General features: G+C 35.7%; 1 protein-coding gene across 1 annotated transcript; it reads right to left on the reverse strand.

Annotated features, from left to right (window-relative positions):
• Positions 1 to 3,840: 3,840 nt before the first annotated feature.
• LOC135213311 (probable DNA double-strand break repair Rad50 ATPase) lies at positions 3,841 to 5,274 on the reverse strand. The gene has a single exon (XM_064247292.1). It carries the CDS (start codon positions 5,272 to 5,274, stop codon positions 3,841 to 3,843), a length of 1,434 nt encoding a protein of 477 aa, XP_064103362.1.
• Between the last annotated feature and the right edge of the window lie 15,799 nt (positions 5,275 to 21,073).

Consider the following 21,073-nt stretch of genomic DNA (forward strand, 5'->3'; position numbering starts at 1 on the left):
GTGCCCTCATACAGTACAGGACTCTAAAGGGCAGACACAGATGATGAATCGCTGAATATTGTTCTGCCGCAGAACACCCACAGAAGCGGCCAGCAGAAGAGCAGAGTCCAGATGTAATGTCTTATATATATATATAATAATAAACCTGACACAAGGCAGTCCAAAGGGCAGGCAACGGCAAGGCTCGAACATGCAGCAGACCTCTCGCTCAAACAGACTGGGGCGGAACTCTTTGTAGAGGCAAAAATTCCATATAGAAAACCTTCGCTTAATCACCCAACGACTCAGAATACGAAAACAAAAGAGAAAATTATCCACCATAGGTGTGTTACCAGTAACAAGCGAAATACCCAGTGGTGGGAAAAAGAAAGAACAGTCCAAACCTTGGTTTAGCGGCAAAAAGTAAACAAAACTTGAGTGTAAGAGTTACGTTACTGGGCTTAAAGATTTACGTTAACTTTTCATGATAATATATATATAATATATAATATATATATATATATATATATAATATATATATAGATATATTATATTATATATGTATATGTATGTGTGTATATATATAACATATATAATATATATATATATATATATATATATATTTATATATATATATTATATATATATAGATATATATATATTATATATATATATATTTATATATATATATATATCTATATATATATTATATATATATATATACAGATTCATCATTTTTAACTTCCCTGGAGACTGAGAGTTCGGACAACAGCTTAAGAATGCTGATGACTCTTTTCTGGGTGGTGTGATATTAAATTTCCTTACCTAAGTGTATCAGTGCCATGAGAGCTTGTCCAAAGTGCCTTTGAAAACTGGCTGCAACTAGTTACCGAAGAGTGTGAATTCATATGTACGTGTACGAGTTATGTCCGTTCTTAATGGCATGTATTAGCCAGAACGATGGAGACAGTTACGGGGAGAAAAGGCAGAATGCCGGGATAGCTCTGCAATGTTTCTTTATTAAGTGCTTGGAGATTCTAGCTGCATTGGGTAGAGTTACTGTGCTTTAGCCAAAGTTGTGGCTTAGTTGTCTGTTTTGATATTTTGTAAAGATGTTCTATTTCATTTAATCTTTTGACTGTCTTTACAATTGTGTGTACTTACTAGTGTGTTCTCCTGTTCTTTTAAACAGGCAGATCTAGTGAGGGGGACTGTATTTTGGAGAGGAGATAATTGGTGTTTGACTATTACTGATTAAGACTATTATTTACCAGGGGTTATCTAAGTTATCTGAACTGTGAGTTATCATTCCATTAATTATTCTGTAAGAATCTGAGTTATCCAATTAGTACTTTACTTTGAATAAACATATATTTTTGTAGCTCCAACTCTGATTTGATGACCTGATGAAATGGAGAGAGAGAGAGAGAGAGAGAGAGAGAGAGAGAGAGAGAGGGCTATTGTCAGGGTCTGAGGGAGAGAGAGAGAGGGAGAGAGGAGAATGTGTTACCAGACAAGGTATTACCAGTAAGCTTTCCACTCTTGGCTTAACGCTTACCAAATGAAATACGAGACTTGTCTCGTAAGATATATATATATATATATATAATATATATATATATATATATATATATATATATATATATATATACTATATATATATATATATACTACATATATGTATATGTATATATATATATATATATATATATATATATATATATATATATATATATATATATATATATGATATATATAATATATGATATATAAATTATATATATACATATATATATATATTTTATATATTATACTATATTATATAAATTATATTATATATATATAATATTTATATATACTATAAAACATATATATATATATATATATATATATATATAAATATATATATATATATAAATTATATTCAATATTATAATTAATATATATATATATATATGATATATATACATATATATATATGTATATATATATATATCTCTATTTTATATATATATGTATATATATATATCTATCTTCTATATATATATATATATATATACATCTATATAATACCTTATTATTTTATCTATGTTCTATATTCATCAATCCTATATATCTATCTATATATATATATATATATATATATCTATATCAGGTATCTATATAATTTACATCTATATATAATATATATATCATCTATTTCTAGAATATATGTACCTATATATTCTATATCTACTCTATATCTATCTCATATATATATATAGACTAAAATAATATAATATATAAATAATATTATGTATCTATATATAATATTAATATTATATATTTACCATAGCTATCTTATATATTATATCCCTAACTATACTCTTATTATCTATATATCATATAGTATATATGTATATATATATTACATATATATGTTTAGATAATATATACATATATAAACATGGTAAACTATATGATTAATATATATATACTATATAATATATGGACTAGATGATGCTACATACCAGCATATATATGAAATATATATAGTATATATAGATTTAGATAATTATATATGTTACATATATATATTAGATATATATAAAATAAAGACGAGATATAATAAACATATACAAATAGATGTATAGATATATATAGATAGAAGAGTATAGATATATAATAGATTAATATAGATATACACACATATAACTATGTATAGATATAATTATAGTAGATAAATGATTATAGATATAGATATATAGCAGTATTTAATGCTATATAATATAGATTTATGATACTTAGAGTTATATTTGATCTATAGTATTAGTAATATATATATATGATTATATATTATATTTACAGATATATTAGATAGATATATATATATATATATATATATATGTATATATATATCTATATATTATATTATACAATACATAACATAATACATTAACATATATATAATATAAATATATAATATTTTATATATTATTATTTATTATATATTATTGGACCCTTTCGCCGATCTGATATGATCTCACCCCTGGGGCATCCTTGCCAACAGAGCTTTATAGGGCAGGGGTTTTAGTTTTACCAGGGATGGGTCCCTTCCCCTTCCTCAGCTCCGTCAGCTAGCCAAGTCGATGAAATCCTCAGCCATATGACTCTACATCATGTGACACCTGCCAGCCAGTGAGGAACTTCGATGGAAAACAGGAGATCTTTTGACAGTCCAAAATCCACAATCCAATCACTCCGTCTCTATAGACAGGAAGCTTCCAATCTCCAAATTGTACGACGTTGGAATGCAGCGACTCCTGACGGTGTCCTTCGAGCTCTAAGTCCCTCTGTCCCACTGGGATCAAATATTTTGCATATGTAATAGGCATTGAACTTACGGGGTTTTACGCCGCGCCAGAGGTTGCCACTGTAGTATATGCAAGTATTTGATCCATTATGCATTGCATTACCCATATTTTGCATATATAAAAGGCATTGAACTTACGGGTTTTTACGCCACGCCAGAGGTTGCCACAGTAGTATATGCAAAAAATGGGATTCAATTTGCAATGCACGACCCAATTCACATATGAAGTAGTCGGCATGAAACTTACGGGTTCTTACGCCGCGCCAGAGGTTGCCTTACCCCATATGTGATTGGGCATTGATACCCCTAAGGGTATCGTGTGGCAAGAGGAGGGGTGCTCGACGGGCCCAGCAGCCGCTGTAGTCTCTCCATCGCGCAGAGATGCTTCCACAATTTTATCCAGGAGTGAATTCCATCACACAACTGAGCAGCTTCTTCCCAGTTTCAAAAAGTTCCTGTCTTCTTTCCTCTGCACATGACCCATCCTTCATTCTAAAAGTGCAGAGTCCTTAAGTGACAGCATTGATCTTGTAGAGGCTTTTGACCATTGCAGCATCTCGCTCCAGTTTTTGGAGGTTTGCTGCAGATTTCAGCCTCATCTTTTGATGTAATTTGTCCCTGTTCAGTGTTGGCTGCTTATTTTGATTTCTTGAAGATGGAGTCTTATTGAGGGCTTTAGTTTCTCTCTTGTTGCCACCTGAAGTCTGTTCCATTGCCCTGACTTGATTAATTCCTTCCTCGATGCTGTCCAGTCGTCGGTGGAGGGCTTTACAATTGACCTGAGGCCTCCTTAGACATCGAGGTTTATCGAGAGACTTCATCATTTCACCTGTCGTTATTAATACAGGCTGTTCGTTCGGCATCATTCTAAGAAATCTGAATTGCTCTTCTAAGGATCTGATCTTGTGATCCTTTGCAACGTTCGCTTCTTGGAGTCTTTCAATTTCCACGATTGCCTCCATCTTTTCAAACTCAATCGTCTCCTGTTCCTCCTTCACCTCAGCGAGTTCGAATTCGAGTTGGACTTTCCTCCTCGTCATCTCATTCAGCTCTTTTCCTTTTCCCTTTTCTGCAGCAACACTTTTAACCATTTTTAAAAGACAGATGATATCCTCTTGCATCTGGGAACATTCACCTCCCAGTCTCAGGATTTCTCTGTCCTTTTGGACATTCTGTTCTTTGAGCTCTTCGAGCTCCTCCTTTCTCTCGGCTAATTCTGCTTTACATTGTTGCAGTTGTTGCCAATTTTCGTCAGCCCTCTGTTTCTGAAGCTTGCATTCTTCTATTTCATTTTCTAAGCCATTCATCTTTATGTTCCTTAGCTCATTTTCCTTCTGAAGAACCTCGATGTTCTTCTGTTTCCTCCGATCCTCTTCTCGGAGTCTCTGTAAGTCTTCATTCTGCTTGTTCAGCTGGACTTTTGACAGATTTCTGTCATCTTCCATTTTACTCAAATTCCGATGCAAGGTCTCCTTCTCCATGTCGAGAACTACGACCGTGTTCTCCAGGATGGTTATTGTTGAGTTTTTATCCTCGTTCTCCTTTCGTAGCTTTTCGGTCTCTTCCGTCTTTGCTGCTATTTCTTTTCTGAGTATGTCCATTTCGGCAGGCATCAAATTGATCATTATCTCCTTCTCTTCGAGCAGTCGTTCCAAGTCTCGCGTGGCTCGCTCCATCTTTTCTGTGTCTTCTGTCAGGGCTTCTATTTTCTCTCTCAGTTCTTCTATCATCCGAGACTTTTCAGAATCAGCTTTCTCAAGCCATAAAACGTATTCATAAGTCTTTTGACTAAAGTTTTCGTCCTCACTGGCTAACTTTTCTTCTACATACATTTCCACTTTACTGTCGAGGTCTTCGTTAGGGGTCATTTCGTCAACAAAGTCAGCTTTCACGTCGTCGCCATCGTCGTCATCCTCTGGAATTCCAAGATCCTCCGGGCACATGTTCTTCAAGGTGAAATCCATAAAGAATTTCACTATCGCGCTGCCATGGCCAAGAAGAAAGAACACTTGGCCGATTAGCAGCAACAAAGCGATATGAAACATGTCCAAGTGGGGGAATGTGAATTCGCAACTGAAGCACTTTGATAGCACAAACGTGATAATACTCAACAACATGTTGTCTCGTACGGATAAACTCCGTCTGGCTCATCCCTAGTTTCTAAATCGGTCAGAGGATCCGTGTATGAATCCTGGAGCCATTTCTGTCTCCGCTGAAGCCGGTCCTGTCTTCGGGAGTTCTTAGGGGTTCCAGGGAGACCCAGGGACGTCGGAGTCGTTTCTGTATCCGCTGAAGCCGCTCCTATCTTCTTTCTTCCTCTCTCATTCCTTCGTGAGTCCGGGAAGCTCTCGGGAGACGCTGGAAATGAAGTTCGCGAGAGATCGACTTTCTATTTCTGTCATTCGTTCTCGTTGTTCTTTTCATGATTATCCTTTTATCAATATCTCAAAATGTTCATTTTTCTTAAACTTTTTAATATTCTTTATTTTTCTTGATTTCAGGTGGGAACTTATTGTTGTCCAGTATTTGGGTTGCTAATTGAAACACTCTGAAGCCAAATAACTAATTTATAGATAAAATGCAATATATAAAAAGAATTAAATTACCTCTTCTAGACCCAACAGTTTCATCATGAATACATACATCTCTCTCTCTCTCTTTCAGAGCAAAGTGATGAATTGAAGCATGTAAAACTAGATAGGTAAATGTTTTATCACTCATTCTGTCTCGACAAACGCCGACTTTTGACGCCAAAAAACTTATTCAAACATTGAAGTAAATCTCTCATCACGTCGTAAGAATTGTTACATTACAATAGAATTGTTTTTGAAAACTAACAATAATAAGCATAGATTCATTTTCTGGTATTACACGATTAAGCAGGAAATTAATTAGCTTTGGACAAAGTGGATAACTCACACATGCAGGGGCGCAAATCTTGTGATTCATTGAGTTTTTTCAGCCAGCTCTCAGAGGGTGGGGGGGGGGGGTAGGAGGTTAATTCCATTAGGAAATTGACTTTTATTCAGATATTGGACTTGAATATATTCCTTTTTTTTTATATCTAGACTTAAGTAAGTAGTTTGGCTTTTGTAAAAGGCAGTGGTTATTTAATACCAATCTTCTGAATTAAATGTGGACTTTGCGGTCATTCCTTTCCTTAGTTACTCTTTTACTATTGCTATTACCTTATGTAGTATTAAAACAATAACAATAAAATTGCTATTAGTAGTTTAAGTTACCCCCAGGAAGACATGCATCATATCAATCCAGAAAAAAAGTATCTGTATACTCTATTTGGACTTATTCCATATTCAAATGAGGTTAGCTTTCCCAGGAAAAATATACGTAATGTGATTTAAAGGGATGTATGAGCATTTTATTTTGACATTCCATATTCAAATGAGGTTAGCTTTGCTATGCAAGGAAATTATGCATAATATCAATTTAAAAGGATGCATAAATATCCAGTATGGTTTCTCCAAAATTTTTAATAAAGCAGATGGCATATCACAAAGTCCGGAATGATTACATATGCCCCAATTATAGATATCTCTTGCTCCTGGATACAATACTACAACAATCCCCCTTTCAGAAAAATATTCTCTTTGTAAGAGACCTTCTCTTCAAAAGCAGAAATTACTCCTCTCTTGAGAACTTATTATTACAAGAAACAAAAAAGTATCGTTAGAAATATGTTCACTCAGAAACTCACTGTATTTCAGCGGAATTAGTTCATTTTTACTGTAGGCAAATATCCTCGTCAAATGGACGCCCTTTCGTTCTTTCTCTCTGAAAGATTTTATTTTTATTTATTTTTCGTCTTCGTCCTAATGAACAAAACTATTTTCTTTGGAATGAATTGTTCCTTCAAAGGGATTTTTTTTAAGTTCTTGTAAGAAATGGATGTTGTTGGAAGTCGCCGTTTTTATACGGAAAAATTATTCGTGTCGGGAACGTGGCCCTGTGATAGAGGAAACGTATTTATTGCAGGAAATAATTTAATTTAGTCGTAGGTTCTACGTGAAATATTTATTGTTCATTATTATTATTATTATTTTTTTGGTCTATCACAATCCTCCAATTCGACTGGTGGTACTTATAGTTTGGGGTTCCGGGTTACATCCTGCTTCCTTAGGAGTCCATCACTTTTCTTACTATGTGCGCCGTGTCTTCTGCATGAGTCCTGGAGCTACTTCAGCCTCTAGTTTTATGGATCTTGGGGTCGTGCCTATTTATTATTATTATATTAATTATTATTATTATTTATTAGTTATTATTATTATTATTATTTTTATTAATTTGGAAGAAGACCCTCATTTAAACAAATTCTGTTGGATAAAATGGCAGAATTCAGCGAATTAATCTTATATATTATATTTTCTATTTTTCTTATCGCTTTACTGGTTCAACGATACTTCTTAATAACTGGCCAATACTCATATTTCTCCCAGTATGAACATTGGCCAATTATTAAGAAGTATCGCTGAGTCAGAGAAGCGAGTAATAGAAAACTAGAAAAGATAATATATAAAATCTATTCGTTTAACTCTGCCATTTTATTCAGCAGTATTATTATTATTATTATTATTATTATTCATTATTATTATTATTATTATTTTGGTAGAAGACCCTCTTTTAGGCAAATGCTGTTAAAAAGAATGGTAGAATCAAGAGAGTTGGTTTATATATTGTTTTTTTCTATTTACCTTACAATTAGCTTTTCAGGCTCAGCGATGTTTCTGAGTAATTGGCCAATATTCATATTGGGAATTTTCAAAAAAATTATAAATGCGGAAGGTAATCGTTTATTAGAACAGCGACTTCCAACAACATCCATTTCTTACAAGAACTTAAAAAAAATCCCTTTGAAGGAACAATTCATTCCGAAGAAAATAGTTTTGTTCAGTAGGACGAAGACGAAAAATCAGAATCATCGCTGAGCCTGAGAAGCGAATTGTAAGGAAAATAGAAAAAAAACAATATAAAAAATCAACTTGCTTGCTTCTGCCATTCTCTTTAACAGTATTATTATTATTATTAATATTTTTGTGGTCTATCACAGTCCTCCAATTCGACTGGGTGGTATTTATAGTATGGGTTTCCGGGTTGCATCCTGCCTCCTTAGGAGTCCATCGCTTTTCTTACTATGTGCGCCGTTCCTACGATCACACTCTTCTGCATGAGTCCTGGAGCTACTTCAGCCTCTAGTTTTTCCAGATACCTTTTCAGGGATTTTGAGATCGTGCCTAGTGTTCCTGTGATTATGGGTAGAATTTCCACTGGCATATCCCATATCCTTCTTATTTATATTTTCAGGTCTTGATACTTATCCATTTTTTCTTTTATTATTATTAATATTATTATTATTATTATCATTATTTGGTTTATCACAGCCCTCCAATTCGACTGGGTAGTATTTATAGTGTGGGGTTCCAGGTTGCATCCTGCCTCCTTAGGAGTCCATCACTCTTCTTACTATGTGTGCCGTTTCTAGGATCACACTCTTCTGCATAAGTCCTGGAGCTACTTCAGCCTCTAGTTTTTCCAGATTCCTTTCCAGGGATCTTGGGATCGTGCCTAGTGTTCCTATGATTATAGGTACTATTTCCACTGGCATATCCCATATCCTTCTTATTTCTATTTTCAGGTCTTGATACTTATCCATTTTTTCCCTTTCTTTCTCTTCAAATCTGGTGTCCCATGGTATTGCGACATCAATGAGTGACACTTTCTTCTTGATTTTGTCAATCAACGTCACGTCTGGTCTATTTGCACGTATCACCCTATCTGTTCTGGTTCCATAGTCCCAGAGGATCTTTGCCTAATCGTTTTCTATCACTCCTTCAGGATGGTGTCTCGTACCACTTATTACTGCAAGGTAGCTGGTGTTTCTTGCACAGGCTCCAGTGGAGGGCTTTTGCCACTGAATCATGCCTCTTTTTGTACTGGTTCTGTGCAAGTGCCGGACAATCGCTTGCTATGTGGTTTATGGTCTCATTTTTCGTATTGCACTTCCTACATATGGGAGAAATGTTATTTCCATCTATCGTTCTTTGGATATCTGGTTCTTAGGGCCTGATCTTGTGCCGCTGTTATCATTCCTTCAGTTTCCTTCTTGAGCTCTCCCCTCTGTAACCAGTTCCCTTTAATCTGTTTCATGTATTGTCCGTGCATTGGTTTGTTGTGCCATTCCTCTGTTCTGTTTGTCATTCCCGTCTCTGTATATTTGTGCATCTTCATCTACTTTTATTAGTCCTTCTTCCCATACACTCTTGAGCCACTCATCTTCTCTGGTTTTCAGATATTACCCCAGTGCTCTGTTCTCGATGTTGATGAAGTCCTCTATGCTTAGTAGTCCTCTCCCTCCTTCCTTTCATGTTATGTATAGTCTGTCCATATTTGCTCTTGGGTGTAGTGCTTTGGGTATTGTCATATGTTTTCTGGTATATGTTGCGGAGTTCTGCCTTCGTCCATTCCACTATTCCTGCACTGTATCTAATTACTGTGTTTATGGCTTTTGTCATATTTCCAGCGTTGAGTTTTGACTTGAGTATCGCCTTGAGTCTCTGCATATATTCTTTCCTGATCGTGTCCTTCATCTTTTGGTGTTTTATATCCCCTCCTTCCATTATTCCCAAGTATTTGTATCCTGTCTCATCTATGCGTTTGATATTGCTCCCATCTTGTAACTTTATCCCTTCAGTCCTTGTTACTTTGCCCTTTTGTATGTTGACTAAGACACATTTTTCTATTCCAAACTCCATCCTGAGTCGCCCTGGAAGATCCCTCCCCTGATGTTAACCTCTGCTAGTCTTATTCCACAGCTTGTAAGTATTGTATTCCAGTTGCACATTGTATTTTTGAGGAAGCTGATGGTGTTTTCCTCTGCCCCATATATTTTCAGGCATTCTATTAGCCATGTGTGTGGTATCATGTCGAAGTCTTTCTTATAGTATATCCATGCCAGGCTTAGGTTGGTTTTCCTTCTCTTACTGTTCTTTATTACCATTTTGTCTATCAGGAGCTGGTCTTTTGTGCCCCTACACTTCCTTCTGCACCCTTTCTGTTGGTGGGGGATGGTGTTTGTCTCCTCTAGGTAGTTGTATAGCCTTTCACTGATGATACCTGTTAGTAACTTCCACATTATTGGTAGGCAGGTGATAGGCCTGTAGTTACTGACTATATTTCCCTTACTCTTGTCTTTCTGGACTAAGGATGTTCTTCCTGTGGTCATCCATTTGGGCGCATGGTGATTTGTGATACAATGCTGGAGTTGTTCTGCTATTCGTGGGTGTAGGGCCTTGAGGTTTTTGAGCCAGTATCCATGGACTTCATTGGGACCTAGGGCTTTCCAGTTGGACATTTTCTTTAGTTGGGGTCTGACTGTGTCTGTCGTGATGTCAGTGAATCTTTGTTTTATTCTCCCTGTTTCTTCTGTCTTGACTTCCTGGACCTATGTTGCATGTTTGTTGTGTGATATCGGATTGCTCCATATGTTTTCCCAGAGTCTCTTGCTTGGTTCGGCTTCAGGAATTTCTTGGTGGTTGTCTTCCCCTATTAGTTGGCTGTATAGTCTTTTCTGGTTGGTTCCGAATAGTTTGTTCTGTTGGTATCCTTTATTCCTGTTCATGTATCGTTGGATCTTATGTGCTTTGGCCTTAAGCCTCTGTTTTACATCTTCTATTGTGTTGTTTAGTCCCCTCTCCTGTACTTTGTATTTCTCGTTCAGTTCCTCCCTTGTTTTCTTGCTTTTTAGCCATTTTTCTGCCATCTCTTTCAGTTTAACCAAGTCAGATCTCATCACCATGATTTGCTTTTCCAGATGCCTTTTCCAAGGAGGTTGCTGTTTTGGTTTCTGTTGGGTTGGTTGTGCTGGTGGTGTTGGTGTTCGTGTCCCCATCAGTCCTGCTACTAATCTTGCCCCTGCATATGTCAAGTTATTTGTTTCTGTGATATTGGTGGTGTGTATTAGTCTCATTATTTCATTGACCTCTCTTGTTTTCTCCTTTAATTTCTTGGTGTTGTAGGCTTTCATGGAGGGAATCTTTGTTCTCTCTGTATCTGGCTTCATCCATTATCTGATCTTTTCTACCCATTCCGTCCTGTCTGTTACTTCGTCGGTGTTTCTTCGTGTGTTGTTGTTTGATACATCATCATCCCTGTCGTCTTCTGTGGCATCGTCTCTCAGTTCGTCTTCTTGAAATTCGTTGCTGTGTCATTTCCCTTTCCAGTTCCTCTTTTTCTGTTGGGGAGAGCCAGTTCTTTTTCTTTATGTTCCTTACTTGGTTTGCCAGCCTCTGCTCTGTTTGGGTGGTGTTATTTCTCTTGTTCCAGATGCTGACCAACCTTCTTCTATATCCTCTCTCCGTCGAGTTGCTTCTGATGTAGCATCTCCATATTTCCTTATTTTCTTCTCTTGTCCATTTCTTCCTCTGGTTTGCTTCTGTAACTCCAGTCTCTGGTTGTTGGTTACTGTCGTTGTGGTGGTCAGTTGCTGGATGACGACCTCCAAGTACCTGACTGTCTTCCCCTTCAACTGGGCTGAATACCTGGCTTCTGGACGAAGCTCCTCTGTTGCCAGAGGTTCTATTTATGTCGTTGTCATTTAATTCTTCATTTCTTCCCACCATTGCTTTGTTTTGCTATTTAACCCTACCCCATCAGGAATAGGTACTCATTTACAGCTGAGTAGACTGAGGAAATTATGGTAAAGGTCCTTTCCCAAGGAATAAACGCCGAGGAGAGCGGTCTCCCATCCAACGACTGACCAGCCCCAATGTTGCTTAACCTATCAATTGACGACCTAACCCACTCTGCCACGGTTATTATTATTATTATTATTATTATTAATTCTCAAGATGCGAGTATTTAAGTCAAATATTATCTTCATATACATACACAGTAAACAATATTACTTTATGTCGACTTACGACAAGTTCAACGTTTTGTTTTACTTTTTCCTCTCTTGTGGTAGTGGTTGGTGGATCATCGGTTAGAAGGTTGCGTTGTGCTTTGAGATGCTTCGTCATTCAAGTTTGAGTTTCTGCAGCTTTGTTTGTGTTTTAGTTTGGGTTTGGTGATTGGTATTAGATGTGTACTACCGTTTAGTGGTGTCAGGTCATTGTATTCCTATTCAGTGTTGGTGTAAGTAATTCCTCGTAGGTGAGCAGTCTGTTCAGGATCGTTCATTATGAACGAAAATTACATAGGAGACATTTGTTTCTCTTTTACCTTTTTGTTTTATTTATTATGTTTAGTGACTGTTATTTTCGTTTATATTTTTTGTTGGGCCTCATTTTCCCACATTATTCATTTTGCTTGAGTTTTATTTTGAAAAGTGCTCTTCAGCCTAAAGTTAGTAATTTTACTAACTTTAGGCTGAAGAGAACTTTTCAAAATAAAACAAAAGACGTAGGTTATGATACAATGCCGGGAGGAGCGGGATTTTTTGGAGGGAAGATTGAGCTGGAAGAGGGATCTCGATGGGTGTGATTCTGAGGCCCTCCCTTTGTTAAGAGTAGTCTAAGCCAACCTGGAGTTGGAGTCATCCTCCAGCCCAACAGCAGTGCAGATAAGCCCTCCTTTATCATTTATTATAACAATTTTATGTCATAGCCTAGTAGGTAGGCCAATGTAGGTGAACCAAAGTGTAAGGTAAGGTACCTATGCCCGAGCTTTAGGCTACCCTAGATTTACTAATTACATACTTCAATTTCTATCCCTGCCGAGTTTTTTGTGCAGTGGTTAGATGAAAGATTAGTATTAAGACTTAAAGTACACTTAGGTATATTGAATAGGTGAGGCTTACTGTATCTGCTTACAAGCCCGGGGACTGAGACCCCCATGTAAGTCATACCAAGTTTCAAGCTAGGCTAGGTTGAACCTACTCGTGTTCCCCTAGACTAGTTTATTTGACGAAATCTTGTTGGTAGTGTTACTGTATTGAATTAAATTACGTTTGATTTTGAAACAATGAAATAATTTCCTTTTCTGTTATAAATGAGTCTAGGCACAGCCAGTATCATTTAAGTTCAAGGACAGGTTGTGTTGCTTTAATTCTTTCTTTTCCAGCTTGGGTGAGAAGAATTAGTTTTATCCAAGTGTAAAGTGGCCTGAGTTATTCTATTTCTTCTTTTAAGGTAAGTCAAGTGAATATTTTCAGTATAGGCTAGGCTGCAAAGTGTTTTGTGTTATCCGAACTCAGGGCACTCGATTCTTCTGAGTATAGAACCTGTGTAACCCCTATGCATTAAATTTACAGTCTACTAACCATAATTTATAAAATTCCCACACACTTTATTATTATTATCTTATTAGCAAGATAGAGTGTACTACGCTGCGCCCGGCAGAAGGACAAGTCCTTCAATTAGTCTTCAGCTGCTGAAGGATTCCTGGAGACACGTCCATTGGATTCGAACATCCTCTCAAATTCTCAAGGACTCCAGCATCCTGTGAAGTCGTCTTCAGCTCCTGAAGGATTCGTGGAGACATGCCCATTGGATTCGAACGTCCTCTCAAATTCTCAAGGGCTCCAACATCCTGTGAAGCCGTCTTCGGCTCCTGGAGCATTATGGAACCCAGAAACCCACAATACGGATTCCAGAGCTCCATAATACGGAGTCCATAACTCCTTAATATGGATTCCATTCCGGATGGACTGGATGCAATGTTCATTTTTACATTATCTATATACTATATATATATATATATATATATAATATATATATATATATATATATATATATATATATATATATATATATATATATATATATATATATATATATATATATATATATATATATTAGTTAGGCCTAGGGTTTTTGATTAATAATGTATTGCCGATATGTTCTCTGTGACCTATGGAATGTGAAGAACAGTGGAGAAGCAACGACCCGAGAGTAGCTGACAATGAGTTTCTATGGGTGGCGTGAGATAAAGCTGCTTAGTTAGACAAGTCAATGTACGATAGTTTATTAACTCTTCTCAAAGTGCCTTTGTGAAACTGGTTGCGGCCAGTAAGTGTGAGGCGTTAACGAACTGTGTGTTCGTATGTGCGTGTGCGCCTCTTTCTGTTAAAAGTGTATCATACACAAGTCTATGGGGGATTTTGATAGAGGCGTCTTCGAGAGAAAGGCAAGATGCCGTGGTGCTCACCGGGAGTTTTTCTATGATATAGTGCTTTAAGTGTTCCGGCTGCTTGGGTGAGTGTTGAAGTATTTTAGCCAAAGACTGGCTTGTTATCTATTTGACATGTTTGTGGTAATATCCAATCTTTAATCTCTGATTGTTAAACTTGTGTGTGTACTTATGGGATGTGTTCTGTGTCTTTGAAACAGACGGTTCTGGCAATGGACCGAACAGAGAGTCCCAGATGGGAGAGACGATTGGTGTGACTATAACTGTTCAGACATTTTACTGTTGGGGTTTTTTTAAGTTAGTCTGTAAGACTTGATTAGTTCCTTATTTATTCATTGTTAATAAAGGTATCTTTTGTAATGCAACTCTCTCATTTTCATTACCTGTTAGAGTGGAGAGATTGCTTGGAGAGAGAGAGAGAGGAGTTGCCGAGAGAGAGAGAGAGAGAGAGAGAGAGAGAGAGAGAGGGGCTGTGTGTATTGGTTTGCCTTGACGCTCGAGTTACACGTTTACCAAATGAATAATGAGGGAATACCTCATTACATATATCCATATATATATATATATCTATATTATATATATATATATATATATATAATATATATATATATATAGGTAGATAGATAGATAGATAGATATATATATATAGATATTTAATATATATATATATAATATATATAGATATATATATATATATATATATATACAGAATATAGATACATATATATATATATATATATATATATATATATTATATATATATGTACTATATATGGATATATATATATATATATATATATATATATATATATATAGATCCATATATATATATATATATATATATCTATATATATATATATATATATATATATATATAGATATATATATATCTATATAGATATATATATATATATTAGATATATAGAAGATAGAGAGATAGATACATATATAAGAATATATAATATATATATAGATATAATCTAAGATATTATAATATTATATATATATATATATATAGATATATACTATATAGAGTATTATATAGATATATAGATACTAGATATATCTATATATGATATATATATATATATATATATATATATATATATATATATTAGATATAGATATATATAGTATATAGAGATATAATTACAAATATATTTATATATATTATATATATCATATTATATATATATATATATATATATATATATATATAAATATATATATATATAGATATATATATATATATATATATATATATATAGATATAAATATAATATATATTGTTATGGTGGTACTCCTGCTCACCATAAATAAACAGAAATAATATGTTCTAAAAGCTTCCAATAAAGGACTATTCTCAGAGCCTTAGACCAACCATAGGGTATCCCCTCTTACACAATTCTCTTGTGAAACCAAAATTTAGATCCAGGTTGTATGAATACCCAAAATTTCTTACATAAAATGAAAAACAGAATTTACTATTCCCTTACACATACTCTTTTATAGGCAGCTTTTCAAAAACAATTATTAAATATGACTACAAAAGGGCTATTAAACCCCAGGAGTCAGGTTCCCCAGCAAAACACTGTACACTCAAAGAGGAATCAGAAAAAGACCAAACTTTATAAAAATAATATTTATTTAGCAATTAAAGATAGCCGTAAATGATGGTTGGGGCTAGAAACCGCATTCAGCTACAACAACACAACATAAGCATTCCCCATTCTCCTACACTAACAGGTATACCGACAGGAGGAGAGAAAGTCATAGTGGGAGGAAGAAAACAACAAACTCACGGTGGTGAAAAACACAAGTATACGACAGTAGAAGGCAAAGATAAGGAAAATAACCCTTAATTCTACTTATAACAATCAAATTCCTAAACCTAAATTACAGTAATGACAAATCTGTAACTATACGTTTATACATAAATCCAAAACTGTAGACAATATCTTGAAGATGATTCTTCCAATTACCATCAGCAACTCGAATTTTCCAATATACATGAGCGTTACAGGTCGATAAAACATTGTTCTTTATGTGCGCTTACCGGAGATAAGTCTCTCTACGTCCATCACACATCACAGTTTCAGTCGACTCCATTGAATACCATCAACAAATTACCGTAGAGTCAGTGGCACGACAGCGTCCATATTCACGCTAAATAACTTAAGCAATAGTTACGCTTACCGGAGGTAAGTCTCCCTACAGGTGACGTAACGCTCCACAACAGCGAAGAGGTGAAGGTCGAGATCAAAGCTTGCACAATAAATGATGAGTGCCCTTATACAGTACAGGATGCTAAAGGGCAGACAGACGACGAATCGCTGAATATTGTACTGCCGCAGAACACCACAGAAGCGGCCAGTCCAGTTGTAATATATATAAAAATAAACCTGACGCAAGGCAGTCCAAAGGCCAGGCAACGGCAAGGCTCGAACATACAGCAGACCTCTCGCTCAAACAGACTGGGGCGGAAAGAATCTTTGTTAGAGGTGAAAATTCTATATAGAAAACCTTCGCTTAATCACCCAACGACTCAGAATATGAAAATAAAAGAGAAAATTATCCCCCATGGGTGTGTTACCAGTAACAAGCGGAATACCCAGCGGTGGGAAAAAGAAAGAACAGCCCAAACCTTCGTTTAGCGGCAAAAAGTAAACAAAACTTGAGTAAAAGAGTTACGTTACTGGGCTTAAAGATTTACGTTAACTTTTTATGATAATATATATCTATATATATATATATATATATATATATATATATATATATATATATATATATATATATATATATTATATATATATATATAGCAGGCAGTTAGTGTGATAGGAATTTCGGAGAGGTGAGCAAAGACTTCAGAGATAGAAGTCTTTCTACTAAGACGCAAATGCATTGAGAAATGTTAATGAGTAAATGGATCTCTGACTTAAAGATGTCACTGGAGATGACATCTGAAGAGAATAACGTCGTAGATCGATGGAGTGAATAATTTGAGTATTTACTGAATAGGGAAAGATGACAGAGAGGTAGAGATGACTGACTCAAGGCAAGTGTCAAAGAGGTTAGTTGCTCAGTGCTGACAAGGGAGTTAGTTGTCAATTCTCTTGATTTTGTTTCTGTAGCTTGATAAAATCATTCTGAGGAAGAAACAAGTCTCTTTTTTTTTTTTTTTTTTTATTGTAAGGAGCATTTGTCACTGATCTTTAACAACACTACCGTGCTTATATGCAGGGTATCAGGCAGCACTTCGAAATTCCGATCGCAGTTATTTGGGTAAGAAATCCAATATTTTAGTGCAGTTGTAAGATATATTAAATGAAAGATTAGCTCTAGTTCATATGCCTCGTGGAATTCCAAAAGTTATTTTGGCTATTGCTTTTTCTGTTCATTTTATTTAGTACTGAAAACCGATTTGTAATGGAAACAATCGATATAAGTCCTCGATTTTTAGGCATCTCTACACATTATCTTCTCAACTTTCTTTTACAGACTTAATCCTCCTCGTAGTTTTCCAAAACCTTTTTACAATTTACCAATCGCGTACAAATCCCCAGTGACGCTAGTAAGCGGAAAATATATGCATCCCTCGAGGAGGAAAAGTTAAAGGGGCTTAAATGATCTGGACTGAGACTTTATAAAGTCCAGTCGAGTCATCATATAATACTACTCTCCACTCTTGGAGAATCTGTCATGCATTAATCAGAAAAACGACTATGTCTTTGGGATTCCAGTCCGATACACAGACGCATGACTCGCTTCGTGCATCAACTGCTCACCAGTGGATGGCTTTGCTTTCTCATTAATCCTTTGCATCGGTGTTTGATGCTTGAGAGCTCATGGTGTTTGAGCGAACATATGTCTAGATGGCGATGAGTATTCTTGTTTATTGTATGTATCGGAATCAAATGCTTATAAAACCCATTATCTTATTTAAACCTTTTGCGACGAAATTTTATAGTAAAAATAAAACCGGGTCATTTCAACTAAAGAAATTTCTGGAGTAAAGTCTACAGCTCATACATAAATGAGAAAGGGTGTAATTAAGTATGAATTACGAAATCGCTTGGAGGGTAGTGCCGTCTGTGGATCTCACGCAAGGCACGGTATGCACTACCTAAAGTTCTTAGCAGCGTCCTTTGGACCCCTACCTACAGCCACATTCATTCCTTTTACTGTTCCTCCGTTCATATTCTCTCTCAATCTTACTTTCCATCATCTTCCAACAGTTGTTTCATATTGCTAGGTTTTCTTCCTGTTACACTTTTAATACCTTTTTACTCTCAATTATCCATTCGGCGCCGCATGACCTCAGAGATGCCAGTGCTTGGCCTTTGGCCTATACTCTATATTAAGCAATTCATTGAAGAAACGAAGTTTGCCCGAACTTTTGAATAAAAGGTAGACAGCCGTAAGGTGAATATATACCGACATACAGATATTAAGGAACGTTCGTACGAATATTGGCAAAACCTTGCTAAAAGCCAGAATGAAGAGAGCTGAATTATATTCATGCGTTCATTTTCATCATATCAATCGTCAGGAATGCACACAAACACCAGACATTTTTGCTACGTGCTGAGCATATAAGAAAAGCGATATTGTAATCTCACTTTCATAAAGGTTTACAGATACCCTTAGCTAATACCACCATGTCAGTTGTTGAAAAGGAGAATGCATGCTTAACTAAAGAGTGAACTTCACTTCACATGACGTAGAAAGCAATTGATTACCACTGCCCAGATGTGGGGAAGGAAAGAATATACTCGTATGGTTGCCTCAGTCATAAATCTAGTTTAACTACAAGCTAACTAGAACCATCTGTAGTATTCCATACCACTGAACTATGCACTTGTAGTGGTTAATGGTATTTACCCTAAAATTTGCAAGTAGACATTTTAATACCCACAGGAACCTCTTCAATTCTCGGCCTCACTATATTTTTGGATAAGTTTCTTACCTTCTGTTTATAATCAAACAACAAATAAACGAAGCTGTCAGCCTCTGTAGTCAACAATAACAACGTCACCCTCTGTAGTAGATTACATCGAGGACTTACTACACACTGTTCCATCAAAACACACACAAGTCTAGCTCGGCTCATGCATATGTAAATCTGTCGAATCCAGATGCAGTCTACTAGAGTCGAACGGACAATCCACCCCATTACATCATATGGTTTTAGCAGTTATTTCTTATTAGGCCGAAAACATACATACATACACACACATATATATATACATATATATATATATATATACATATATATACATATTTATATATATATATATATATATATATATATATATATATATATACACACACAAAGACATTATAAGTCATTTTTACGAGATACAAATGTATTTTCAAAATCCACAACTATCTTAACTAACTTCTCTAACGTCCCCACACTTGATTTTTTTTTTTTTTTTTTTTTTTTTTGGTTTGTTTGTGGTGTTTTTACGTTGCATGGAACCAGTGGTTATTCAGTAACAGGACCAACGGTTTTTACGTGACTTCCGAACCACGTCGAGAGTGAACTTCTATCACCAGAAATACACATCTCTCACTCCTCAATGGAATGGCCGAGAATCGAACTCGCGACCACCGAGGTGGGACGCCAACACCATACCAACCACGCCACTGAGGCGCTTTCCCCACACTTGAAGCCTATATCTGAGTGTGAAATAAATGAATAAGCTTTGCCCTTCCTTGTCAGCATAACAAATGGATGAAAGACTGCAGCAAAGGTTAGCTAATGCTAGCGCAGTCAGAAGTACGGTAGAGCACTTGCTTACAGATATCTGTTGGATTCAGGTATATTTTCGTAGAGCTGACTAGATACATCTGTCCTTTCGTATCATAATGCTTTAGAGGTTATTGTATTTAAAGTTTTCTATATATATATATATATATATATATATATATATATATATATTGGTGGGTGTGTATGTAGTTGTTTTTATTTCCCGTTAGTTCACACTAACCGTCCTTAATTAAAAACCCTGATCAAGGCTGAGGTACATTTCATCGGAATATTTGGTTTTGTTAGGTATACAGTATCTTTATGGGTCTTTAAACTTTGCATACATACAAACATACACACACGTATAAACATATATATGCACACAACACACACACACACATATATATATATATATATATATATATATATATATATAATATATATTTGCTACGTTTATAGAACGCCTCGCCTTCCCAGCTGAGTTTTAGTGATATTAATTATAAAAGAGCAGCCATGCCTTCTCCTAAAGCAACTGTTGTTGGGAGAGAGGGCATGTCATAGGGAGGTATTTTCCGGTCTGACGGAAGCTTAGGGTAAGAGAGACAAGTCACAAGAGTAGCTAGCTTCGAGATGGATTTTAGGGACTTCTACAATAAGACCTATTTTCCTTCCCAATTTGCTGGCGTTGTGTTTACCACTTTTCAGGCGATGCCCGAGGCGGTCTTTGGAAGCCCCGTGATTCAAAAACAACCAGTATCGCTCTCAGTCGGCTGCAAGACGTGATCTCGGACGGATGTCCAACTACCTGCCTTCCTGTTAGGCCTATCTAGGGCGTGAGTGGTGCGCCA

Source organism: Macrobrachium nipponense, chromosome 42, assembly GCF_015104395.2.
Source record: "Macrobrachium nipponense isolate FS-2020 chromosome 42, ASM1510439v2, whole genome shotgun sequence".
Classification (NCBI taxonomy): Eukaryota; Metazoa; Arthropoda; class Malacostraca; order Decapoda; family Palaemonidae; genus Macrobrachium; species Macrobrachium nipponense.